The sequence below is a fragment of the Mastigoproctus giganteus genome, chromosome 7 (genome assembly GCF_048544385.1).
Source record: "Mastigoproctus giganteus isolate SK-2022 chromosome 7, ASM4854438v1, whole genome shotgun sequence".
Taxonomy (NCBI): domain Eukaryota; kingdom Metazoa; phylum Arthropoda; class Arachnida; order Uropygi; family Thelyphonidae; genus Mastigoproctus; species Mastigoproctus giganteus.
Genome location: NC_143581.1, coordinates 24635273 through 24663228, shown reverse-complemented (window position 1 = coordinate 24663228; position 27956 = coordinate 24635273). Strand labels below are relative to the sequence as shown.

General features: G+C 39.1%; 1 protein-coding gene across 1 annotated transcript; it reads left to right on the top strand.

Annotated features, from left to right (window-relative positions):
- The first annotated feature begins 15844 nt into the window (after window positions 1-15844).
- LOC150082663 (lipase member H-like) lies at window positions 15845-26571 on the top strand. Its single transcript, XM_090378235.1, has 6 exons — window positions 15845-16043; window positions 17335-17516; window positions 23115-23261; window positions 24015-24018; window positions 25315-25419; window positions 26318-26571. The coding sequence occupies exons 1-6, from the start codon at window positions 15845-15847 to the stop codon at window positions 26569-26571; spliced, it is 891 nt and encodes a 296-aa protein (XP_090234361.1).
- The last annotated feature ends 1385 nt before the right edge of the window (window positions 26572-27956 follow it).

Here is a 27956-nt window from a genome sequence, read left to right as displayed (position 1 = left end):
ATTAACAAGATTGACAAGTTGATGGAGCTGTGGAAATGATAGTTCATCATGTTTATTGAACAACAATGTGTTCCATTGCAAGAAATTTATGTAGGATATACTTGAAATTAAAAATCTTGGTCCAAACATGCTGCGCAACTATACAACTCTAATCTGGAACACGCTCCACTAACACAACGAGTTGCCTCGGTCGTGTACTACTTCAAATGGCACTTCCTTATATGACAAACGAGTTCTTTTTAAAAGTAATGCAGTACCAAAACAACTCTTCGTGAAGTGGAGTCCTCTGTATTTGAATAAACAGTTCTGCAACTCATTTCTGTGTCTTTAGGGGAATGCTGATTACTTAAAGCAATGCAATATTCATTTGGAGGGAAGAAAGGGTCCGTATTAAAATAAAAAGTATCTCCCCAAGTCAACAGGAAGTGATGTTTAAATAAATGAAAACAAATACTCTTTCTTTGCATCCTCTAGAACGACCACATAAGGTCAGAGGAGTTCGAAAGATAGAGAGAATACAATTTCTCTTACTTCTTTTTACCACCCTCGTATACTGTCTTACCAAAAGAATTGGGACACACATATTGGTATTTGAAAAATGGGCTTTTATTTATTTTTTAAATTTACATTTATCAAGAGTTCAGGATGCACAGTTAACAGATATTTAATGAGAGAGAGCAAAAGGAAGGTTCACCTTCTGTGGTATTCAAGTACATTCGGTGAATACCAGAAGGGAACCAGTTTTTGTAGCGTACAGAGTTAAACCCCATTTCAGCAACTCTACTGCTTTCACACTTGCAGATACCCTGGTAATAGTCTTGCACGTTTTCGCATTCGACTGCAGAAAACTTGCAGTTCTTGTTCCATATGGACTCGACAATTAGAGAGATAGCTCTTCGATGGCTGCAACCAATATTTAGTAATCCTGCAAAGGAAATGCGAATTATCATTAATAGGGCTGTATATGACCTATTAATATTTATTTCTAGTTTAGTGCCCGGATAAAGCTCTCAAATAGACTAGTCTACCAACCACCATTGGTCGACTTATGTATTTGAGAAATGTAGAAAGTAATATAAAACCTCCTACACACGCTGGCCAGAACATTAGGAAACTTTATTCAACATCTAGAAGGACCACCTTTTGCTCGAATTAGATCCCGTAGTATGAATTCTTCTGGATGCCTCAAGGAGTCTAGTTCCAGATTTGATTATTCTTCCATCAGGATATTAACTGACCACAAAACGGCGGCCCTTTCTAACATGTCCCAGACATCTTCAACTGGATTTAAGTCTAGAGAATTAGACGATAGGGTAGATGGAAATTTTGGGAATGTGTCTCGAGCCACTGAGATGCAATTTTTGCACGGTGGATATTTGCGTTGTTGTCTTGCAGAAAGAATCCATCGATTGCAATCCGAGTAAAAATAAAGCATTGCAGGGTGAAGCTGGTCCGATACGTAACATATTCATTGGTGGTAACACGACCTTTTAACGATATGAGTGGTCCCAGCCCGTATCAACAGGACATTTCCATACCAAGGTACCACTTCCAGCCGTTTGAGCGGTGGATAGCAGATAGCCTCGATGCATGATTTCATATTCACGCCACACGCTCATCCTATCATTGGGGAAAAGTGTATATCGAGGCTCATCAGACCACATGATCTTTTTCCACTGTTCTATAGTCTAGCCCTGGCGTTGGAAACAGCAATCCAGAAGAATCTTCCGATACTTAACAGAAAGAAGTGGCTTTCGTACATACACGACTACCAAATCCTAGATTACTCAACTGCCGTTGCATAATTCGGTTGGAAAGTGGTTTTATTTGTCTCAATTGATTTTTCAGTTATTTGCTGCATGTTGGAACTTTTATTCTGAAGTACCATTCTTTAAATTCCTGAGATATCATTTTTTAACACCAAATTTCTGTCGCATTTCTTTCTTTTAGAAAGAAATGCGACAGAAATCTTTCTAAAATCAGAAAGATCGCTGGAATTCCCCTTGGTCGAATCCACTAAGAAGCCCAGCAAAAGTGTACAGTATTCGTCTGATGCGAAAGAACTTGTGATTACACCATATAACATTTACGTACTGTAGGTTTAATTATCCGTTGATGTCAAATGGAAAAGGATTCTAATATTTTGTCCAGCAAGTGTATATGAATGCAATTTTATACAAATATTTCCAAAGTTAGCTTAAATACAGATTTTCTAAAGATTGGGAGCGTTATTTACCACATCCAGGCTGGACACATCCACCATTTACATAGAAATCCAAATGTCCGATTGGATCCAGTAGTCCAGCTCCATTTACCAAGTTAAACACTCCAAGATCTGTAGGTGAGAGATATAAAAGAAGACATATATGCAGTTGCAACAAAAAAAGGTTGAAATGGTCAATCACCATCTATTAAGTATTTTAAAATGATTTTAACCTAAATCATCAACAGCTGCAGGAACTCACCGGAGTTGATATTTTCCATGGCATTTGTGTGAATTACATCTACGAAGCTGGCGTCAGCTCTATCGAGACGAGATGTTGGCGATACTTGGGTGAAACAAGGTCCAGCAGGATCGAGAGCTGTCCAAAAATTGCAGAGACATTCATTTTAGTTTATTGAACATAAATTTTTACAATGAAAGATTTTTCATTATTACTAAATAACTATACCCTTAATAAAAGGGAGGAAAAAAGTTCCTATATCAAGGGTTTGCTATTAGCGCATTAAGTTATATGCTTTCTTTTTTTTATTTGAGCAGCCCTGAGTTTTCATCCAGCAAATGAAAAATCACCACAGAATAGATGCAGTTTACAAATCGGATGAAAAGTGCCTCATAGCCTCAATTGCCTTGGAAGAGAACAGTCTTCATTAACCAGCAGGCTTCATTAAAGTTCGTTATTTGTTAGTGCTAGGTCGATTCTGTATTCCTCGCTATACCTCATGTATATTTTTAATTCTGTTGATACTGATAATTTCCTCCTTAATTCTATCGATGGTGTTCATCTTCCCCTCTACTGAATATTTTTGAACGACTGTTTAGTAATAACCTTTATTTATCATATGTTATTGAAGGCGAGGGCTCAGTTCATATTACTTTGCACATGGCGTCCCACAAGGCTCACCCTTAGGTCCTTTTAATGCTATATCTACCTTTAAGAGTGAGATTATCGTCTTTTCCACTCCACGCAATTATTATTTACAGAATAGAACTGCAATGCAGGTCTCGGCGCCTCATTTTAAGAGGGATGTGGATCTGTTGGAAGGGGTGCGCAGGAGAGCAATGAGATTAGTGATGGGAACAAAAGGACATTCTTACCAAGAAAGACTGGGGATCTGTAAATAAAAAAGAGATTTTTCTGTATCATCTATAAAAAGCACTGATCTTTTACCTGTAATTCTGCCAATGGAGTTTGATCTCATTTCTTTTAGCTTCTTCGCCGCAAATCCTGCAACATGGCATCCCAAACTGTGTGTAATGAAGTGAACGTCTTCCAGTTTCAGTGACATCTTTTCCTGTAGGAACAAAAAATGAGATTAGCTCAGTGCGGGAGAGGTTTTTACGACTCCAGCTAATAGAGAAGTTTTTCTTAAAGTTTTACCATTTTATTTTCTTAATTGGCATATTAATTTATTTTCTGGAAGTAGTTTTAAATTCCTAGTTGCGATACATAGTTTACTTTGAACTTATAACTAGATAGCGTAATACGTAGCACTCTAGTTGGAATCTGTTAGCTTAGTAGAGTATTGGCAATTAATTAATTAAATTTATAAATCCTTTTAAATTCTATTGTTAATTAAATTGTATTTAATCATACCCTAGACTAGAGCAGTAAAGCAACGTGCGAAAAGTAACGAAAGAACTGTGGTTCGCGGGAGTACTGAAAGGGACGATTCTCCAACACATCACAGTCTCAAAACATGTGCGAAATGTGACATGTTTGCGGACGCCCTCGAACAGGAGAGAGAGAGAGAGAGAGAGAGAGGGTGTGTGTGTGCTAGGTGCAGAGAATGTGAAGAAATTAGGCGCCAACTCAGCATTCTGATGGGCGTCTATGAGAGCTTGAAGATGCCCTCTAAGGAATTAAAATAGGGGCTCATCAAGCTCTCAAATGCCCAACTCAACGCTAGAGCACACTCTTATGCACCAAGCAACACAGCGGTAAACCTTCAGGGCAGAATGCGCTAGTCCTCAGGAGCTAGTTATAGTTGGTGACTCTATTGTCAGGGAAACGGGAAATATATTGTGAAAAAGGTGGAATAGGACCAGGGTATGTCTGCCAGGGGCAAAAGTTGATGACGTAGAGCATATATCATCTTTTAAGGGCACAAAAGGTGCCCTTAAAAGATGCCCTTTTTTCTCAGCGTGTTCTGCGCTTGTTAACAGTAGAAGCTACTTCTCCAGGGATGGGATACACTTAAATAGCAGGGGTGCAAGAATATTTGCTGATGCTATCGAGGCAGTGTTAGGTGGGTCGGAAAACTGCTAGCTTGGGGGATACAAGGACTAATAGATTAACAGTAGCCACTGGCAGAGGTGAAAGTGATTCTTGCACTGCTTCTATTGGAATGAGAAGTAGCCCGCAAAGCCAGTTGCTGGGGATTTCAGGAACTGCTTGGGCTCATGAAACAAATATATGCATGGGCTGTGTTGGAGTAGCTAAGAGTAAGAACAGGTGCATCTATACTTGCATTGACACCAATGCTAGGAGTATAGTTAATAAATTTCATGCATTTTGAAATGCTGATTAAGACATCAAAGGCGGATATTGTTGGGATATCGGACACGTGGTCTCACACAGATATAAGGAATGCAGAACTGGAATTTGGGGAGTACAATGTGTACAGGAAGGATAGACAGGATAGGAAGGGAGGAGGGGATATGCTGTTAGTTAAGAAACACATTAAAAATCTAAGGAAGTGCATCCAGTTGACATGGGTGGATAGTGCAATGTTGAGTCTATTTGGTGTAACATAAACACTGGGAAAGGGAAAATGAGTAGGGGTGTGTAATAAACCTAATGACTCTGATGAGTACAACGAACAACTGTACAGAAAAATAGAGTGGGCCAGTAAATCAGATTGTCTTGTAATGGGGAATTTTAACTTTTCAGATATTGACGGGAACTTGTGGTTGATCACTCACACACCAGCAAACTTTTGGGGATTTATTGGTTGATTGTTTTGTACATCAGCATCTTAGAGAGGGAACAAGACGGAGTAACAAACTTGATCTGATTATCACCAGTGATTATTTATGTATCAAGAATTTACAGATAAAGGAACCACTAGGTGGCAGTGATCACAGTGTGCTGAAGTGGGATTTACTTAAAGATGTAACAACCATCAGGAGTAAAGGGAAGGGTTTTTGCCTTCGTAAAGCCGACTACAGTGGTCTTAAAGATTTTTTAAGTTTTATACTGTGGGACCAACTGATGATTTTACCAACAGAAAATTCTAAATGGGAAGGTTTCAAGGCAGTAATTTTGGAAGCTACTAGGCTCTTTGTTCCAACTAAGAAATACTGCTCCAGGTTTAGGTTCAAATGGATGTCAGATGAACTAATGAGACTCGTGGCAGAGAAGCAAAATGCATGGGATGCATATAATTATCAGGTGAATCAAAAGTCTATGGTAGATAAAAGCTAGTGTGTAATCATGTCACAAAGGAAGTTAGGTAAGCGAAGGCAGATTATGAAAAATCTTTGGCAAAGGATGCAAAGAAAAACAGCAAGGATTTCTTTGCTTATGTAAACTATAGAAAGAAGGGGATGAATCAGATTGGTCCACTTGATATCGATGGACTGTAGGTGATCATTCTCAGATAGTTTTCGAACTAAATGAGTATTTTGAATCTACATGCACACATGAGGAGTTATTGAAGGGGGAGAGGGCCAGATGTTTATCAAACTCTAACAGAGAGCTAAGTGATTTTGTAATAACTGAGAACAACGTGGAGGAGAAATTGTTGAAGTTAAACATAAGGAAGGAACCTAGGGTGGATGGGATCTACCCAGTTATATTAAAGGAAGCGGCAAGGAAGTAAGCAAACCCTTAGCCATAATTATGAGAGCATCCTTGGACTCAGGGGAGTTCTACACGGATTGGAGATGTGCAAATGTATCCCCAATTCACAAAGGGGAATCGAAGGGTGACACGAATAATTACAGACCAGTTAGTTTAACTTCTGTTCCGGGTAAAATAATGGATTCGCTGGTTAAAGATGCATTGCAGGATCATCTAGACAAGACTGCAGCAATAATTCAAACACAGCATGGGTTTGTTAAGGGAAAGTCTTGTCTGACAAATTTGATAGGTTATTATGATGTGGTTACAAAGGAACTGGATGCAAAAAATAATTTTGATATCATTTATTTGGATTTCAGGAAAGCTTTTGACACTGTTGCAAATTAGAGCAGAATGGCATTAAGGGTACGTTGCTACAATGGAAAAAGGATGGTTCAGTGGGAGAAGACAGAGAATGGTAATCAATGGACACTGCTTTTCGTGGACTAATGTTATTAATGCTGTCTCTCAGAGTTATGTGTTAGGCCCATTGTTGTTTTGTTTTTTTGTATATTGTTTTGTGTATACCTTCATCAATGATATTGATGAAGGAATATCAGGCTTAATGTCCAACTTTGCAGATGATACAAAGGTTGGCAGGGTTGTTAATGACAGTAAAAACAGTATGCTGCTACAACAGGATCTGGAAAAGTTGGGTTGATGGGCTGAGAAGTGGCAACTGAAGTTTAACATTGATAAAAACAAAGTACTGCGCATAGGTAGCAGTAACCTCAGAGAAATGTACCAACAATCCAAGCACGGTACTAAGTACTATAGGTTCTAATACCTCTCGTGTTTGGGGTTCACATTAAAAAAAAAAAAAAAAAAAACTGGATTGTGTTACACTCACGGAGGTGGAGAATGAAAGAGACTTGGGTGTAATTGGGCAGTCCGATATGAAGTTTTCTGAGCAGTGCAGACAGGCTGCAATAATAGCTCATGGGATCGTGTTAATTGATATACAGGAATTTTGCGAGCAGGGATAAGGAGGTGATTATCCCCTTGTATAAGGCAATGGTCAGGCCGCACCTAGAGTACTACGTACAGGTCTGGAGGCCTCATTTTAGGAAGGATGTAGATTTGCTAGAACGAGTACAAAGAAGAGCAACAAGATTGGTGAGGTGAACGAAGGGGTGCTGTTATGAAGACCGGTTTAAGTTCTGCAGATTGCAGCTTCTGGAGATTAGGCACCTGCGAGGCGATCTGATTGAGGTGTATAAGGACTTGGATGGATTGAGTAGGCTCAATGGTGATGGGATTCCTCCTCTTGCTCAGATTATCAACCTGAGGGGGTATAGATTGAAACTGAGGAAAGACAGTTATAGAATAGATGTGAGGAAGTTTGCCTGTAGCCAGCGGGTAGTTGATTGCTGGAATGAACTTTCATCTGTCTTTATGGAAGTTGATAGCTTAAGTTAATTCATGGAGGAACTAGACTAACATTTGAAACGAATGGATCAGTGAAATGGGAAGTGCGTGCTTTTTTTTATTACTTTTGGCTGCTGCTGAATAAGCTTGCTTTCTTGCATCATGTGCCTCTACTAATGCTAATTTTCCTTAAAAATGTGGAAAAGGAAATTTCTCTAAATCGAACTCCTATTTCTCCTTTGCAATTTGAATTAACCTTTAACAAGCCTCTCTACTCTGGTGGTTTGTGGTACTACAGATACCCATATGCATGTGCATCTTCTTCTTCTTTAATGCTGCCGAATGGCGTTTGCGACTTCGTTTTGATATTGTTCTCTGTCTAGCGCTACGTGTAGAATTTGTGCTGTTGTCATGTGAAGCCAGGTGTTGATGTTATCTAGCCATGCCATTTTCGGTCTGCCTGGGCGTTTCTTGCCTTCGATCTTTCCCTCCAGGATGAGTGGTAGTAGGTGATATTTTTGTTGGTTCCTAGCGATGTGACCTAGGTATTTGCATTTCCTGCTGATGATGGTTTTGAGCAGGTCCCGTTCCGTGTGCATGTCCTGCAGGACCTGTGCGTTGGTTATCTTGGCTGTCCACGGAATTTTCAGCATTCTTCGGTAGAGCCACATTTCGAAGGCCTGGAGCTTTTTTGTAGTGGCTGATGTTAGAGTCCAGGTTTCTACACCGTAGAGCAGTATTGGCCAGATGTAGCATTTCAATGTGCGTAATTTGAGCATGATGTTCAAGCTTCTGTCGGTGAGGAGGGTTCTCCATTTGGTGAACGCCTGCCTGGCTTGTTCAATTCTGCTTTTGATTTCGGCCTCATGGTTCAGCTGGTCATCAATGAGCACTCCGAGATACTTGAAGCGGTGTATTTGCTCTAATTTTTCGTTGTTTAGTTTGATCGTGATTTTGCTTGCAGTCCTGCTGACCTTCATCACCTTTGTTTTCTTTTTGTTGATTCGTAGCCCCCATGCTTGGCTTTCTATGTCCACTTCGTTCAAGATGGTCTGTAAATCTTGTTCTGAATCCGCTATTAGTGCTGTGTCATCGGCATATCTTAAGTTATTGATGTAGTGTCCGTTAACTTTTATGCCGATGTTCTTGTCAGCCAGTGTTTGGTCGAAGATCATTTCCGAATAGATGTTAAAAAGAATGGGAGATAATGGACAGCCTTGCCGGACGCCTTTTTTTATTGGAATTGGGTCTGTCAGATCGTTGTCATAGCGAAGCCGGGCTGTTTGATTCCAGTAGAGAGTTGTAATAAAGTTGATATCATTGTTTTCAAGCCCAAGTTTTCTCAGTCAGTCAATTAGGCGGTCGTGGTCTACTGAATCGAAGGCTTTCTCGTAGTCAATAAAACATATATACACGTCTTTTTGATGTTCATAGCACCTTTGTAGCAATATTTGTAAACAGAAAATTGCTTCTCTGGTGCCTAGTCCCCTGCAGAATCCGAACTGTGTGTTTCCTAGTGCACTTTCGCACTTACATCTTATCCTTTGCTGAATCACCTTGAGGAAGACTTTTAGCACCTGGCTCATTAGACTGATCAGCCTGAAGTCTTCGCATTTCCGGCTGGTAGCCTTTTTTGGTAGGGCCACAAAGATGGATTGGAGCCATTCGGATGGAATGTCGTTGTTGTTGTAGATTTGATTGAACCATTTCGTTAGTTGTTGGATGTTGCTGTAGTCTAGTTGTTTCAGCAGTTCCACATGAATCTGATCAGGTCCACAGGCCTTGCCTGGCTTTGTTATTCGGATGGCATGTTCCACTTCAGATGTTAATATGTGGAGATTGTCTTCCTGTGTTTGTTGTTGCGTTTCTGCCGGTTTTCTGTTGGTGCCGAACAGATTGTATATATAGCTCTTCCAGGTGTCGAGTTTGGCTTGTTTGCTTAGTATAGGTTGATTGTTGTCCGTATATAAACTTGGGATGGGAGCCGGTTTGTAGATGTTTCCAGCTTCTTTAAGCTTCTTGTGCAGGTTATAGTTGTCATTTTTCTTGATTAGGTCTTCGATTTCTGCACACTGATCTTCCATCCATTTTTCCTTCGCCTTCCGGATTTCCTGTTTGATCTTTTGTTGTATTTCTTTGTATTTTTCCCGGTTGTTGTTGTTTTTGAATATTCTCCGTTCATCCATTAGGTCTAGTATGTGCTGGGTCATCCACCGTTGTTTCTTTTTCGACGCCTGATGTCCTAGCAGGGTTTCTGCTGTTTCATTGATGCACTGTTTGAGTGAACGCCCGAATGCTTGCACGTCTGTTGTTACTGCTTCGATCGATCGGATTGTAGTGTTGAGATGAAGCTGTACTTGTCGTCTGTTGGCGGTGTTCTTCAGTTTCTCCAGGTCGATTCTTTTTGTTGTGCTTGTGCGTTTGACTGCTCGTAATTTGAGACGTAGTGTTGCTGTTACTGGGTTATGGTCTGATGATATGTCAGCTCCGGGGTAAGTTTTTGCATTGAGGACACTTGACTTATATCTGATGTTGATTAAGATGTAGTCAATTTGATTCCTGACGATATTGTTGTCAGAGTCTTGTGGTGAGGTCCAGGTGTATAGTCGTCGAGGTGGTAGTTTGAACCAAGTGTTGGCAATGCTAAATTTTTCTTCTTGGCAGAACTGGACGAGTCTGTCGCCTCGTTCATTCCGTGTCCCCAAGCCATGTTCTCCGACTATGTTTTGTAGCTTTCCTTGACTGATTTTGGCATTAAAGTCACCGAGGATGACCGTCATGTCGTGCTTCTTCAGCGACTTTAAAGTGTTGCTTAGCTTGTCGTAGAACAATTCAATTTCTTGATCGTCTTTGTCCGCTGTTGGTGCGTAGACCTGGAGCACATTCAGGTTGATCTTGTTGCCTGCTAGCTGTAGTAGTGCGATTCGTTCCGATATTGGGGTGAAACTGGTGACTTTGTTGGCCAGTTGTTTGTGGACAACGAAAGCGACGCCGTACGTCTGCTTGGTGTTCTCTTCTCCTCCGGAACAGAAGACGTGGTGGTCGTTTGATATAAACTTCTTTGTTCCAGGCCATTTGGTTTCACTTAACCCAAGTATGTTGATGTTAATGCGTTCCATTTCTTGTAAAGCATTGGCTAGTGCATGTGCATGCCGCAAAAATAAATAAATAAAATAAATACTTACTATAGCTTCATTAAGGACCCAGGCAATTTCCCTTCCAGCAGCTCCTGCCTTAAACATCGCTCGTGGATAAGAATACAGTATAGTCCTACCAGATCCCTTACGCCAATCAACAATAATCACTCTGCCATCTTCTTCTTGGTCAAGAAGAGTATTTTTTAGGTTCTGTATGACCAAAAATTATGCTGTTATCACAATCTTTAATATTATTGACATTATAATTGAATAATAAAAAAATAAAAACATATTTAATACTAGTGACTGTTTTGTAATGATTCTCTGTAATTACTATTAATGTAATATAAAAGATTATATGCATTTTAATATTAGTATAATAATATTCGTCACAAAGTGCAAGGAAACACAGGCTTTTGCTGCACTGGCCAAAAGGGAAAAAAACCTAAATAGAAAAGAAAAGACAAATTATATGATTCCCTCCTCACACAGGTAAATATCCAGTTGACCATTGAATTTATTCAAACTGTCAGCCTCAACTACCTGTGAGGGCAACTTGTTCCAGCAATCATCGACTCGCTGGAAAAAAGACCACTTCCTACAATCTAATCTAAACCTGAAGCCCTCAACCCCACCAAGTGTATAATTTATTTCTGGGTTGTTATTTACCAAGTGTAAGACCTTGCATTTAGTAGCATGAAAACAGAGCTGCCACTTCTCTGGCCATCTTTGAAATCTGTTAAAGTCATCCTGAAAGAGCGCTGCTTAGCACGATCATTAACGACTCTGCTAACCTTTACTCATCTGCAAATGTTGACATCACGCTCTTTATCCCTTCGTCGATGTCATTTATGAAAATGAGAAACAACAGTGGTCCAAGAACCAATTCTTGAGGGTCTCCACTGCTGATGCTACACCAATCTGAAGAATATCCATTAACCACAATCCTCTGCTTTTTGCCCTGCAGCCATCCAGCAATCCATCTTAGAATTTTACCAGTAATCCTAACTTGTTCAAGCTTACAGTAACCTCTTATGAGGGACCGAGTCAAACGCATTGCTAAAATCCAAATAAACAATATCGAAACTATTCCCCAAATCCAGCTCATGAGTAACTGTGTCAAAATAGTTTACCCAAGTTAGTTAAGCATGATTTACCCTTAACAGAGCCATGTTGCTTGTCCTTCAGAATGCCATATCTACAAATGTCCCTGAATTTCCCTCTTAATCATTGCCTCTAAGATTTTATCTACCACTGAAGTCAGCCTAACCGCTCTATAGTTACCAACTTCACTCTTAGAACAGCTTTTATGTATTGGTGATAGACTGGCACTTCTCCAATCCAAAGGAATCTCCCCTGAGTCCAAAGATTCCCTCATAATTAACCTAAAAGGTTCAATACACTCCCTAGTCCTTCCTACAGGGTGTATGCAATAAACTCCGGGACCCTTACTTATCTTTATGCTCGAACGTTTTTATAATAATACGAGTAAGTTGAATAATTAAAATTTTAAATAATAATAATTAACAAATTAATTCAAAATAATAAATTGCTAAAATACATTTTATAATTAAAATTATAAAATTAAACTAATTACATTTATATTAAAAAATAATACGTTAAAATGACGTCATAAATAAACATCATAAAATAATATAAAATTAGGGTCAGACGTCAACAGACTTACCCATGTCCAGTGATTTTCATCCAAAGGTGGATCAGTCCAACCATGGATTATAATGAACGTCCGTCCAGTAGCAGTGCATTGTGGGAGAGTGAATGGCTGCTCACCGTACGTATAACTGATTGGATTATTCCGGGTGGCTTTTGTGAAGCAAAGGAATCTTGTATCGAGTGTCTTATTATAGATGTCTGTTTAAGAATAAGAATATTTTATAAGGACAATTATTGCATCTTGTAGAAATTACTCACAAATATTATCTTACTACTTTAGATTAGTCTCTTAACTTTGTTACAGAAAAGACAGCTGGATTATACAGTATCTGACATTTTTCCTATTAAAATTGGATCAACTAATAATCCAGTAAAAGTTAGAACAAAGAAAATCGAGTTTTTACTCCAGTACAGCTTTCCTTAGCGCGAAAAGAGGTGTATCACAGTAAGGAGCGCAGTTTGGTGTCTGGAGAAGTCGTAGAAGAAAAATTGGGGATGATATTTGGCTTTTCATCTTTCTTTTCAAGGGCATGTGAGTACTGGTGGTGTCCAAGGCCTTTTGTTTTCGACTGGATTGTCCCAATACGTATCCACAGATGAGTGTGGAGATCTAGTACAACTGAAGATGACCCTCTTGTATGGTCATGAGGGTCATCTTCAGTTGTACAGAGGGTGATCCAAACCCGCTTGTTTGGATCACCCTCTTTTTTTGGTATGGTCTCAGACCCAAAACAGGTTTATACCATTAAACGAATGTGAAATTCAGTTTCATAATCTTGTAATTATGGTAATTATGGTAATCAAACATTCTAAGATGAAGAACTTGAGTCTTGAATTAACATAACCAATGCTGTTGAACTTACCAAGACGGTGAGGACACATAATACGGATTCTGTAGTTGATTTCGGTGTCTTCAGTTCCACTTACGATTCTGAATAACACAAACGAAAGCATGCAGGAAAGGCAGTAAAGAGCCATACTCTTTTTGACTGCTTGCTGAAAGAAACAGAAGTGGTAATTACTCATTTAGATTTTCGATAAAGTGAGAATGGTGTTTTTTCTAATTCATAGAGGATGTTTTACAAATGTGAGCGGTAATTTCAGGATTGAATTCAGGGCCTGGAAACAACGAATAAAGACATTTAAACGTGTGCCCAATTCCGAATCTCTTTTCTATATTATAAACTGACCGTGGCTTGTCAATTAAACCCTTCTGTGGAAAAAAAACATCAAAATTTATAAAAATAAGATGGTGAAATGAAAAATATATTGCTAATACTTACTTGAAGACAGGAATGTAAGAACTTAGACCGATGTACAAAGACTCCTGTATTACTCTTAGCACAAATAGAATCTTAAATTTCAGTATCTTTATTTTTATTACGCTTTTTGAGTCTGGGATGACAACCAACATTGACTCTGACAGACAATTTCTGACGAGATTAGAACTTCTTCCGTCTAGCCTTGAAGAGCCAGGAAGTCTCATGACGTAGACTGACTGTCTTTGAAGATAAAGCACACAAACCAACCGGATATGAGTACACATGATAATTCTTCTTTTTCTGGCTACGGATATGCCCTTTGGGTGACGTGCATTTCATTTACGAACGGGACAAGGCTGACTTTGGGATGAAAAAATAAATAAATAAGTATTTTTTTGTCTGATAAATTTTTCAAACTTTATGCAAGATGGGATTTATTTTATTTCCGCAGCTTTAGGTCATTGGGTTAGGTTTTAGGACATTTAGGTCACAGGATTCATATTTATTTTGTTCATAAATATATGGTATTCGTCTTTTGTTCTATTCTGTCTTTAACAGACAACTCTGTAAAAGGGACATCTCTTGTTTTGGACACTCAGGCTTGGGTCCCCTCCAGAAGTATTAAAGATTAGATGTTAGACGACTTCTCCAAAGGTCATTAGAGTAAAAATATATACTGTATGTATACAGTACTATAGCAAGTTTGTAAACAGGATTCAGTCTGTGGTATGTACATAAAATGACTGTACCAATGGACTGCGTAGATAATTTTGACCAGTAACTCATGAAGATTTTCCCTATCCACAAGACTCCTGTTTGTGTAATCATCTTGGTAGATATGGTGATCGAACAAAAGTTAGGGAAGGCACAGTGGAGATGATTCTAGGGAGTTTTCGCAAAGTCAGTGGAAATCTATACGATGGTCCAGTGGTGAGCTTAACATGCCAAGGTCAACAGTGTTATGTCAACGTCTGTGGATAGTAGAGCTCACAATACTGGTCAAAATTTTAATACCGGTATCCCGAAACTCTTAAGAAGAGTTTCGGGATACCGGCATTTGTACTTTGTATGACAGTCCCTCACTAGGGCTTACAATACCGGGATCCCGGTATTGTATGCCATAATGGATAGAACAATACAAGTTAGAGCTCGTACAGAAGTTGATCGATGGCAAAACCAAGAAAATGGAATTTTGTTGTTAATTTTTCCACGAGTAGTTTTAATTACGTTAAAGAATAAGTGAGCCAAATGATGAAAAGTAACTTACAGTGCTAGTCATCAGGAATGAAACTGTGGCTTGATGATGTATCAATTAACCTTTGCTTAGTCAAGCTATGATATTATTGATTTAGCGGTTCCTTTGGCCTCAAAATGGTGATTCAATGTCTTACACTAATTACCGCTGGTATTATAACCTGCAAATATGGTTGCCATACAAATAACTGAGATTTTGAGACAATTATACGATTGGTTCTGCTCAGACTTAAGCCTTGTAGTTTGGCCAGCTAAAGGAGGTCAGGGAAATCGCTCGTGGGTATCCGTTGACGTAAGACGTTGTTCAGCCAAGCATGAATATCTGACAAACAATATCAGATGTTTTTTGATTTTCAAGGATGGCAGAAAATGTTGTGAAATTTTTTAAATTTCTTGTTTGACTGGAAGGAGATTTGAAATACAGACATTAAGAAGTTTGTGTAATGCTTAAGACTGCGTTCAGAATTTTATATTCAGCCCACCAAAATGTGTTATTACCCTTTCATTACGTTTCTGCAAATACTTTTTGGAAAAAATCACGTGTGCGAAAAAGGGACAGAAGGATGATATTAGCTTTAAGGAAACAGGAACTAATCGTTGAGGTAGTGGATAATTTCTGAGGCAAACATTTAAGACGAGAATTATTGCAATACGATAATTCCATAATGTAAAAGGATGGAGTCACGTTTCAAGCTGGAATTCTATAATTACAATTTTCAAATATGCGCTGATTTTGGTTTATTTATAAAATTACAAATAAACAAACACTATAACAACATGGTATCCGTGCAACTACAATCAATACGCTGCTACAGCGTAAAAAATCAAATACGCAACCTCTGATGTTTGGATTTTCGGGTTAATACATTGATGAAAATTCTAACGACGAACGAATGGAAATGGTGAGTATTCTCTTTCTTACTCTCCACCTTAGAGGATCACCCATCTCGATACTAATAACAATAACTGCGAAACATCCTTCAAACTCTTGTATATTGATTTTTATAGCTTTCTTAACCCCAGGCTTTTGTCCTAAACTTATGTCATCTTTCTATTTAATTTCAGCCAAAATTCTAAAAGAAATATGACGGCCATCCTCATTTTGAGTGTTTTATCCCAATTAATCTGTAAGGAAGTAGCTGGATTTAATATTACAGAATCATCTGGTTTTGTATCCGGAGATATCCTTGGGCTAATACCAGGAATAAAAAATATCCTTGGGCTAAAACCTGGTTTTGGATCCAGGAGTATCCTTGGTCAAATTCTTTGTCCTGGAATTCCAGGTAGGTGTTCGTTTTCTGCTTTACTATTACTTGTGATTCCATATGACCTTACCAAGCGGTAGCTTACGTTTAAATCACATTTCTGTGGCCGAGTGTGCATGTTAAGCGTCAGAGGAGTTCAAAGGAATTTCCGCTTAAGGACTTAGGACACTAGAAGTGCCTAACAAACCACCATTAACATTGCATGACATAAAATCCTAAACGAAAAACTTTTCCGAAGATTTCAAGAGTACCATGACGGAGTTGAACTAACGTTGAGAGGTCGCCTTACGCAAGACCCGACACGACACATGTCCATGTACCTGAGCATTGTTTCGGACCAAGTTTTGCAATACCGGTGACTGGTATCAAGATGGCATGGGACTCTTTCATCAAGACAAGCTCCGTGTCACTAGGCCCGCATTGTGCAAGAATGGTTCCAGGATCACGTCCAAGCATTTTGGGTGTTTCCCTGTTCGCCATATTCTCCCGACATCAATCCCATCGAATATTTGTGGGATCTCATGGAACACAGCATTCACCAATACACGCTTGTTGTCGAACTCTGGGACATGGTTCTGTCTTCTGGTCCAGGATATCTGAGGACACCTTCTGCTGTCCTCAGATATCCTGGACCAGATAATGTTTTGGCTCATGAGTGCATATTCTGATATCCATGGCTTTCTCATCAGAAGTTGAACTGTTCATATGTAGCTAATTACTTATTCTAATGATGCTACTTATTATTTCTAAAAAAGACATTGTTTGTAATCCTGTAAGACCATTATGTGAGAGGACGTTACAGTTAAGTGCAAGTGAAATTAAAAATAAAGAATACTATCCTTTCCTTTTAAGATATTCTTTACAGTATACTGTTCATGTATTCAAAAGTATTTTAGATCTGGAACTGATAAAATGATAATTTAATATTCGTTTAATAAAATGTACGTGCAAGGAAGAAATTATATGGTTATTAAGAGGCAACCAGGATTCTGCGATTGATTTGTTTGGGATACTGAGGGCCAAAGTAAATAAGAGAATTCTCGTAATTGTGCTGGAAACTTTGGTTATTAGAATGTAAGCAATAATTCGAACATAAACAGATTGTTTTCTAGAAATTTCGCCTAACTGTTTACAAAAGTTATTTATTATTTCTTATAAAAACATAATATTTTAACGTTCGTTTCTACGTTCAGTGATGAGATCTAATTTGCGTTTATAATTAATATAGAAATGTTTTAATTTCAGTTTTATTTGACTACATGATGATGATTCTTACAGCGTGTATTTGAGTTTCTTTTTTTTTTAACAGGATGGTGTAATCGGCCATTAAACATAGATCTTCTTTGCTACACCAGACATAATCTAGATCATCCTACGAGCTACACTATTGGGACTAAGCCTTTGTCACTTCCCTTCTGTAACATCCAGCGACCAACGTACATACTCTTACGAGGCTATCTGGATGTCTTTGAGTTCCCAGTTCGTTGGAAGGTAAATATTTCTAATTTATGATTCATCGCAATAAAAGTTATTAAAAAAACACAAATGAGCGCCCTTGAAGCTGTATGTGGAACTGCTGGCCTTTAGGATCAGTGCAATGACAGTTCTGGCGTACATGAACCATAGAAGAAAATAAATCGAATTTTTATGCAATTAAGCTGAATTCATGAGCAGCCCAGCACTGCGCAGAAATTTCTGAGTGATCTGTATTCACGCAGCTGCAGAGATTGGTGTGATGCAAGCGAAACTGATAGAGTTTTTGATTGAGAGAGCCATGTCCAGTTTCCTTAGTTAAGGAGCACCAGGTTTCAACCGATTTAGAAAGTAAGAAGGTCACAACTTGATGCTAATTAGCTCGTTAAAACATCTGGATTTCTCTTTTTTAGGATCTTCATTTAAATTTAGCTGGATGCCAAGTAATTCTGAAGGTATTTGTTTTTTGTGTCGAAAGCAGAGGCCACGATAGATGACAAATAGATCCAATGGGAGGGACCCCGCAATAACTTGCACTGCAGCGGTGGAAACTGTTCTACGGACTCTGAGAATAGAAAGGAGCATGCTCCGCTGGATGGAATTCAGTTTTAACTTCATTTTGGAATTGGTGGCCCGATGAAACCAAGCCCCTGCTGCATGGGTGACTATGGGCAGGAAAACAGCATTATAGTAAATTCTGTAAATTCTAATAATTGACCCTACGAATTTTTTGATTTTAGTACTTATGTGAATCAGATGAGGATAGAAGGAAAGCTTATGGTGAATAATGACCCCAAGGAGTTTTGCCTCATTGACTATAGGAAGCCGCTTGCCAAAACGTTTGGCTTGGGGAGGCACATGAGATCCAACTTGGATTTAAAGAGCATCATTTTTGTTTTCACTGGATTAATTTTAAGTTTGTTAGCCAATGACCAGGTGGAAAAGTCAGATAAAATACGGTTTTCATTCACCTCTAACACCGCACGAGAACTGCTCGAGACCACAATTGTCAGGTCATCGGCGAAAGCAAAAAATTTTGCAATTCTGGAGAGAGCGGTCCAGCCAGTCTTGAAGGGCAATGTTCCAGATAAGGGACCCCAGGACTGTACCTTGGGAGCACCCTCAAAAAACCTTCCTAGAGACTTGGAGGAATTTTGACTTGGCAATTATTGAGCTGTCGGAGAAACAGCTTTGAAATAATTTGTACATATGAAAGGAGCATCTGGCAGACTGGAGACGTTCAAGATGTTCCTTCGACACTGTCCCACCAGACAGTGTCGAAGGCGCCCTCGAAGTAAACCATAATAGCTAGTTCAAATTTGTATTTAGAATTTATAATGTACCAGACAAAGTCAGACAAGGCCTCCTCATAAGAATGACCTGGGGTGAAGCCATATTAACAAGCAGAAAAGAGATTTTGTTGTTGAAACAGAGCTGTTATTCGAAGAGCCATAAGCCGCTCCAAGACCTTCCCTAGATTAGCAAGCAGCGCAATTGGTCTGCAGGCACGTGGCAGACTTATCTAGCTTTTTGATAAGACGGAGAAAGAAACCTTCCAAACAGAGGGAAGGATGCCGTCCATGAGGCATTCATTGAAAAGCAAGAGCAAGTAGAGTGGTCTTAATTTTAACAGCTGGAGAATGAACACATATTCAATGATATCCATTCCTGGACACTTCTTCACGTTGATCTTATTGACCGCCGAGGTAAATTCCTCTAAAGTAAATGGCTCGGTACGTTCCCCAGTGGTGTACTTGTTATTTGCCTCCCGAGTTGCCATATGCCCTGGAGAATCTTCTGAAGGATTATCCATAGGAAATAAGTTGTCAAGAATTTGGTTTATAGAGTCTGTCCAGTCAGAGGTTTCATGAGTCTCAGTGGTAACAGTGCCGAGGACATCAGAGGTAAATGTTCTCTCCCGAGCTATCTTGTACATGAGGCTCCATGAGTTTTTGCTGTTGGATTCTTTTACAAAGATGGTCCAGGTTTCTCTTTTTCTCGTTGCAATTGCTTTACTGAAGGCACACTTTTTGGCAATGTAGTCATTATATAATAGCATAACATCGTCAGCAGGACAGTTGCGGTGTCGCTGATATAACCGTCGAGCGGGTTGAACTGATTTGCGAAGAGTAGTAAGGTCCTGGGACCACCAGGAGCGGACTTTAGAGCGGATAGTCTTCTTCTTTGCTGATTTATAGGAGGCTTTTGTAAGAGATTGTTGAATAAGTTTGGCTAGATTTTCTGCAGAAGTTAAGCTGAAGCTGTCTGGAGGGTTTGATGGAAAGTCGTTAGTGATGGAGGCATCAAAAGAGTCCCAGTCAACAGTTTTTGTGTAGAACCGGACGAAGTCTGGTGTTCAAGGTGAGTTGCAGTTGTTAGGTGCATCGACAGAGGTGTGGAACACAATGGCTCTGTGATCGCCGAGCGTCCAAACTGGGATTGTAACCCAGTCACTGGTGGTGAGTGTAACGTCAATGTTCGACTCACCGGCTCAGCTGAAATAGGTGGAGAGCAGGCCTGATCAATTATGGACTGCAAGGTTGTGACTTAAAATAAAGTCCTCAAGAAGAAGACCTCGAGCGTCAGAAACAGCACTGAACCATAAATGGGACTTTGCATTGATATCCGAAGTAATCAGGATATTCCTAGAGTCGAGGAAGTTAAGCGCGAACTCAAAGAAGTTTAATGAGTCGTTGATGAACAACAACAACATCTAAATCTCTGTTTAAAATGATGATGCATGTTTAGGGTCTTGGGGCACTGGTGTGCCCCTCGAACATAAATGGAATAGCCCATAATCTTGAAGATATGCCCAAACTGATCCTTCGAGAAGTAGGGCTCATGGATGGAGATCAAGTCCACAGCGTTTTGCTCTGCAGCAAGCCGAATCTCGTCCGCGACGATTCCGGACCTATGTCTATTGATTTGAAGAACTTTAAGTTTAAGGTTTTGCGGAGTGCAGGAGAAAGAATGAGGGTGATCATCATCAGAAGACGTTTTATTCTGATTCACTGAAATGCAGAGTTGTTCGGGTTATTCTCCATCAGCAGTTCTGAGCCGTATTCAGGCACGTTGCTATTCAGGGCAGCTTGTATCTCTCACCGAATGCTGTGAAGCTCTTTTGCGCCTCTTACAGTTAATTCAGACAGACTCTTCCTCTTTATGTGGGCACTGCAATAATGTGCTCACTACGGGCACAGTGACTACAGGTTGGAGAGCTGTGAGTGCAATGTTGTGTTGTGTGCCCGTAGCCTAGGCAAAGAAAGCATTTGGTCACTATCGTAAATGATTTAAACTTGTGGGAGCCACAGCCAAGGAACACCCGCTCACGGGATAGTACTTCTTTATAGACCTTTGAGTAAAGCTGACCACCATATGATTAGTCGAGGATCAGTTTGACTTGGTGTTGAACTGGAACGTAGTAGTCTCCTTTATTTCCTCGTATGACAACCCTAAATCAATGAGTTCCTTAAAGTAAAGGTCCTCTAAGAAGTCCTCATTTGTGTAGTTTTTGGGAACGCCATAGAATATAATTGCAGGATCTGATATTTTTGGAGCAGAAGTGACGACGCCAGCAGCAGAGTGACGCAGAAGAGGAGATAGTATTGAGATCTAACTTGGACGCGGTTTCCACGATGACCCCGCGATTTCTTATCGCTCTGAGCGATTTTACTTTAACCATCTTGAAGTCACTTTTGAGTGTTTTGGATACAAACTCCTTCACCTTATGGCTAGTTTTCAGTTCGTTGGTGTCATTGGGCCTCAGTAGAAGGACATTCTGTGGTAGTTGGGTTTTGGGGCCAAGTTGAAAGTTGTTTGAAGCTGAGGCTGTGGAAGGTTTGTTGGTTACAGAAAAAGGTGGGAAGATGCCCTTCCGCAGAGCTTCTGCAAATGACGGAGTGGGATCTGGGATATATGAAGATGTAGGTGGGCTTATAGTGAAAGTGCTAAGACTTTTTCGAGGATGATCGCTCTGGATCGTAGCTCATCGTTGACGGCGCGTAGCTTCTCGTTGTCGATTAGCAGCTCCATGGCAATTATCTCCAGGTATGACCACAAGTCATGGATGTAGTTCGCTGCTGTTTCAGTGAGTCTGTTTGCATTGCAATTAATAAAAGATATCAGTTCTTTATGCAGCTTAGAGATGATCTGGTGACGCTGGGGAGCATCCTCAAGACTCTTATTTTTTGCACTCTCAGACTCGGAAAGAATTCCCAACCTGGAGGAAGAACTGAGGCCAGAAGCAAATGGCGGTCCAAAACAGATGCCACAACAGGAGGAGTTGAAGGGGCGATCCTTGGAAGCAGCAAGGTTGATACCAGGAGAGTCAGCATCAGGACATCTCGAAGGACTTTCCACTGCCTCTAAAGACTTTAGCTTAACTTGTTCATCTGCAGAAGCAGCAGTCTCACACCGGGACAAAAGGAGCTTAAATTTGTTCTTGCTCTTATTCTTTTTTTTCATATGTGAAGGATGGGGAGTCCTCCGTGGCGCCTTAGGCGGAAGAGGTAGAAAATTATCAGATTCATCCTCACCGAATGAAGAGGAGCTGAAATTTTCCAGAATATCGACTGCTTATTTTCTGAAAACACTCAATTAGTGGCCCACACGAGTTATTTTATTTTATTTATTTATTTTTTCCTTCTTTTTCGCGTCGAGAAAGGCAGTATCCGGTCAAGAGAAGAGGCAGGGAGGAACAGTCTTGAAGAAATTAGTCAGGTCAGCAGCATGATGCGCGGGCCAGTCTCGTAAGCCAGACTGGTGCCAGAAATAGGTCAGAATTGTAAAATTTGCACATTTGAAGTGATTAACTGAGGGCAAACTCACAACGTGGTGGAACTGCTTGACCTTGTGGTATAGCTCGGAGGTGGTGGAAAGTTGACGAGCAGTGAAGGCCAGTAAATGTGAAAGTTAAAATTTGGGCCTTGAAACAAGCAAAGGCAGTAAATATGAATACATGTAAGAAACAGATCATGAAAAAATCATGATTACCTAAAGGTTTAGGGACGCAATCTTCCACTAGAGGTGCACAGTATAATCAATCAGGTCACGATACAAAAAAATTGGTGTAACTCGCATATTAAATACATGAAAACACTGTAAACTTGAGGAGCACAAGATAAGGCAGCCTTCACAACGAAGCGCACGCGCATTCTTTGTAACTAAGGCTATGGGAAGTCTTCTGTCTGTAGATTGCGTATATTCTGTGATCGGTATGTTTGTTTGCTGGATGAAAAACCGTTCATTCCTCTCTGAGACCGACTAACTCATTTCTATACAAGGTCTTTCTGTTTAAAATAATGCTATGGTGATGAGGGAATTTTTAGGGGCATTTTTCCTATGATGAGCAAGTAACTCAGTCACGGACGAGTACTCCTTTTTTTGTTTTTCTTCATGGAATTTCGAATCGATTATTCATCCCCAACATGACATCTGCAGAAAGGATGTATTGTCTAGTAATATCGATGCTTATTGGAAAGAATCCAACGAATAAATAGCATTATATTTTCTCTTAAAATAATTATAGTGTAACCTTGAATTGCGAAAGATGTAGATCTTACTCCAAATCATAAGCAGCTTTATTAATAATCGAAGTCTTTTTTATTATATTCTCAGGAATTGATAGATATCTTGCTGACCAACGAAGACTGTAATGTACTGCTTCTTGATTATCCTCTTATATCACTAATGCCTTATACCCAAGGAGTGGAAGATACTAGGTGCGCTGGCAATTTAATAGCTAAGTACATCAACGAAGCTGTTGTAAGTAGGCCAAATTATTAAAGTTTACTAACCATCTACTCTTAGTTGCGTACTAATGACGCAGAAATACACATTACTGTCTATATTTTGTATTGCAAATAACTAATTAGAAAGTCTTTGAATCCAAATACACCAGAGCTGCAGAGTTGCAAATTCAATGTTGTTTGCTTTCTGTTATGGAAACCAATATTTTCATGGTTATGTAATTTTGACAGCGTGCTACTTATACTTCCTCGGATAACTGGAAATGTTATTTTTGTTACAGAATCATGGGTGGATTAAACTGAACTCACTTCATGTGATTGCTCATAGTATGGGATGCCACATTGCAGGATTTGCAGCCAAAGAGCTCAGAAGATTGAGACCAAAGGATCCTACCAAAATAAGTCACATTACAGGTGATTATCGATAGCTATTTCTAAAGAATATTTCATGTTCAGAATGAAATTTTTGGTTTAAGAACATTATAAAAAAGTACTAAAATCTTTTGTCTTTGAGCTTAGTATTGGTTTTCATATAGATCTGTATATCTGTTGCTGAATTTTGGCAGGTTTAGATCCTTCTGGACCTTGTTTCCAGAATAGAGGACCTGAAAGGAGACTGGATAAATCGGATGCTAGATTTGTAGTCATCATCCATACCAACGACAGAAAACAAATAATCAATGAAGGCGAGTGTCTATCATTTTGATAGCATTGAAATAATGATGCAAATATATTTATTTTCTTTTTAACTTTTAATTGAACATTTTAGGATGGTAAATTGAATTAAAAATATGGCACATTGAGTGTAAATGAAACTATAAACGTTTAAGGACTGTACCACTAAATATTTTCATTAGAAAGATCGTCGAACTTCACTTTCGATGTTCAGAAATTTAGAAGCGAGTGGATCTGCATTTCACCACCACCACCACAACACATCCACCCTCTTCGAAATATTTTCATGACACGGCAGTAAGTAGTTGATATATCCTTCCATTCCACTTTTGAACATGGTTACTTAATAGTCGGAAAAAAGCATGCCATTGGGTATTAGGATTTAAACTTATCTAATGATAGTCAAAGTAATTCAAGAGGGAATTGACTTCCTTCTGGTTAGACCGATTATTGACGATCTCAAATGAAGTGTCTACAAGTCATATACAAGATGTATTTTCATATAATTAGCAGTTGTATAAACTGTATATAGGCGAACCAGGACCTCTAGATTGCAACTGCACACTGCCAAGATCATCATTGCATACTACCAAATATCTCGGAGGATCACCACGAAGCTCCAAACCCACAATATCACGGGCTTTGTGATTTATATGTATTCCATTTGTTGAAGCTACAATGCCAGCCCACTTTATTAGGACCATGGAGGTATTTGCAGATTTTGGGAAGCGTCTGGTTCTTTTGGTTCTCCATTACCGAAGGAGGTATGACTCAGAGATTCATCTCTTGATAATGTTGACCAGAGGGGAGCTTATGACATGGCCCGAATGACTAAGGTTGGTGTGCTTTCAGGACTGGAGATGCAATCGTAGTGTAGTGCTTTTAGTGTTAATTTTTATTGCTGGATGGTTGATTTGCTGACCATTTTACTCAACAAAGATCGGCAAAGAAATTCTTCCTTTTTTAATGGTACCAGGATCCCTACGAATCGTAAATATACTGAAAATTTAACTCAGTACAGAGACAGATAATAATGTAATCAGATTCGTTTTTCCATCTGCTTGTTTTTATTCACCTTTGAACGTTATATGGGGTGGCAAAGATATGTGTAAGTATCGATATGTGTAGGAAAGAGATGTCGACACGTAGTGTGAATTTTGGGAATGTAATTGTTACTTCGACTATGTTTTAATTATAGCGTCACTTATTAAAAATTTCATTTGTTTTGTTTCGTTTTCCAAGTTAAAGGTAAATAAGTATTTTCACTACTGACAGAAGAGTCTTCCACAAACTATGTCCATGTGGAACTTGTCTAATTGCTCATTTACATGCTAATAATTCATTTTTTGTTGTATGTTATTATTTATTTTATCTTTGTTTTTTTCCTTGTATAGATTTGGGTCTACTGGATCTTGCTCTTGGTTTGGGACACCATAAGCAAATGGGACACGTTGATATCTATGTTAATGGTGGCTATAATCAACCTATGTGCTTTGGAAGTAAGTTGATTCGATTTTTAAAAATATTTGATTTTAATCAAGTTGACTACAGGAGAAGTTTAAATTTGACCTGGATTTTATTTTATCTTCTCTTTTTTGTGTAGTTAAAACGACAAAATAAAATTTGTTTTCAAAGTACTCTCCATCGTTCGATGTTTTGTTTCCATCAAACATCCTTTGTTTGATGTCAGGAATTTTTATGGGCCTGTTTCACAATGTGGTTGTCAGTCGGTCTCCAGCGAAGAAACAATGGTTTTTACTCCAGGAAACCCGGTTTTTTTCATCCAGAAAACAGCAAATGGACCACAGAACACGCAATTTACAGACATTATATATACTGCGCAAAATGGCCTAAGTTGCTGATGCACCTAAACCTACAAGAACCAACAATCATCTAGATTTCTTGCCTCCTAAGTGATATTTCAGCGAAAACAGATGGAAGTCCAAATTTTAAAACTTAAAATTTCACGATATACGGGTTACTGTTAACGTCAATCACTGGAATATTTGGGAGTAATGGGTTCAGAAATATGGGATTTATTCTTTCGATGTCCAAAGGAATATGCTGTCTATAAATTATTCTGTGATCGATTTTCTGTTTGCTGGATGAAAAGTCAGAGAATCTGTTAGGAAAAACCATGATATCCTCGCCAGAGACCTACTAATTCAGCGACATCGTGAAAAAGCTCCATAAAAATTCCTCACCCCATCGACGAGACTCGAAGTCTTTTCTACCCGTGTGGGGATTACGGAAATTCTACCAATTGTACAACCCACGAGCGATTATTTAGATTTTAACGTATCGATTCTATAGCTCTCTTTTTAGTAATGAAGTTTCGAATGAACAGTCTTTATTTGTTTTCATTTTCTCAGACTAAACAAAGATTATTGTTTTCAGTATTTTTGTGCAGCCACATACGTTCTGTGTTTCTGTGTGAGGAGTCAATCGAAAACGAATGTTGCAACTTCACAGCTGTGGAATGCGACAGTCAGGAAAGTTTCGACAGTGGATCTTGTACAAGCAGAAACAGCCGGTCTTTTGTGTTTAAATGCAACCAAGCGAACAACGATAGTTATTTCCAAAAAGGTACTCATAAAATGTATCTCACAACCAAAGAACTCTCTCCTTACTGTAAACCGGTTTCTCATTAAAGAGGGTCTCTTTTATCACCCTGTTTGTTTTAATGACAATCCATTAAACGCATGTTTTTTAACTATTTGTTTATCTTGTAATGAGCAGAATAAACTACTGAAATATTCAGAAATAAAACAAGATATGTCCAGCGCTTGACTGGATTCAAGACCAGGATTTTCCGGAAGAATTTATTTATTATATTAATTTCATAATTATGGGACTGTGAACCGCCTTTAAACTGCTGGACTTGTATGATTACATAATCAATAAAATATAATGTTACTTCCTGGTTGCATTATTTCATTATCTACTGGATATCACAGGGATCCTCACTGAGACCATTGAAGAGTAATATGGTTACTCTTCAAACCTGGGTTGGATGGGATCTAGCCAATTATATTAAATGAGGCTGTAGAGGAGGTAGGCAAACCTTTAGCCATAATTGGGCATTCTTCGATTCAGGAGAGGACTCTGTGGATTGAGTTTGTGAGAATGTATAACCAGTTCACAAAGGGAGGGATCAAAAAGTAACATGAGCAATTACAGATCTGTTATCTTTACTTCTGTTTCAGGAAAAATTCAGTGGTGTACAAATTGGAGCAGTGCAGAATTAAGGGCAAGATACTGCTTTGGATGAAGGCACGGTTACGTGAGAGAAGACTGAGAGTTGTTATTAATGGTTACTGCTTTTCGTGGACTACTGTTATTAGCGAAGGCCCTTAGGGTTCAATACTTATCCTATTATTGTTAATAAATATATAAATATTTATTAATGATATTGATCAGCCATGTAACGATTAATGTGCAAGGTTTGAGATGATAGAAAGGTTGGCAGGGTGGTTAATGATATTAATCAAGGTAAGATTCTGCAGCAAGAACGAGAAAAATTAGGCAGATGGGCTGAGAAATGGCAGTTGAAATTTAACACTGATAAATGTAAGGTTCTGCACATAGAGAGGAATAATCCCAGATTAACGCTGTACCTGCGTGATATCACACTCAGGGTCGTGACAAGTGAAAAAGACTGGGAGTTAATTGTGCAGTCAATTATGAAATCTCCGAGCAGTGCAGACAGGCTGTTAGAGTAGCTCATGAGTTTTTTTTTCCATCGGGGATAAGGAGGTGATTATCCCATAAGGTAATGGTCAGGCAACATCCTGAGTACTGCGTGCAGGTCTAGAAACCTCATTTTAGGAATAATGTGGATTTCTTGAAACGGGTGCAGAGAAGACCAGTGAGGGGAACAAAAGGGTTCTCTTACCAAGATGTTCTTGGTGTAATAGGGTTTTGGAGCATCAGCAACTAAGTCCCTATTGCTCTGTATAAACTATCTGTAAATTGTCTGTGTTCTGTAATCGATTTTCTGTTTGCTGGACGAAAAATCCGAATTTCCGGGAGACAA

Excerpts from the sequence above, each read along its gene's own strand:
- LOC150082663 (XM_090378235.1), top strand. The coding sequence starts at position 15,845 with ATGACGGCCATCCTCATTTTGAGTGTTTTATCCCAATTAATCTGTAAG. Across the intron at positions 16,044-17,334 it reads TCTTTGTCCTGGAATTCCAG|GATGGTGTAATCGGCCATTA; the intron begins GTAGGTGTTCGT and ends TTTTTTTAACAG. Across the intron at positions 25,420-26,317 it reads TCAACCTATGTGCTTTGGAA|TATTTTTGTGCAGCCACATA; the intron begins GTAAGTTGATTC and ends TATTGTTTTCAG.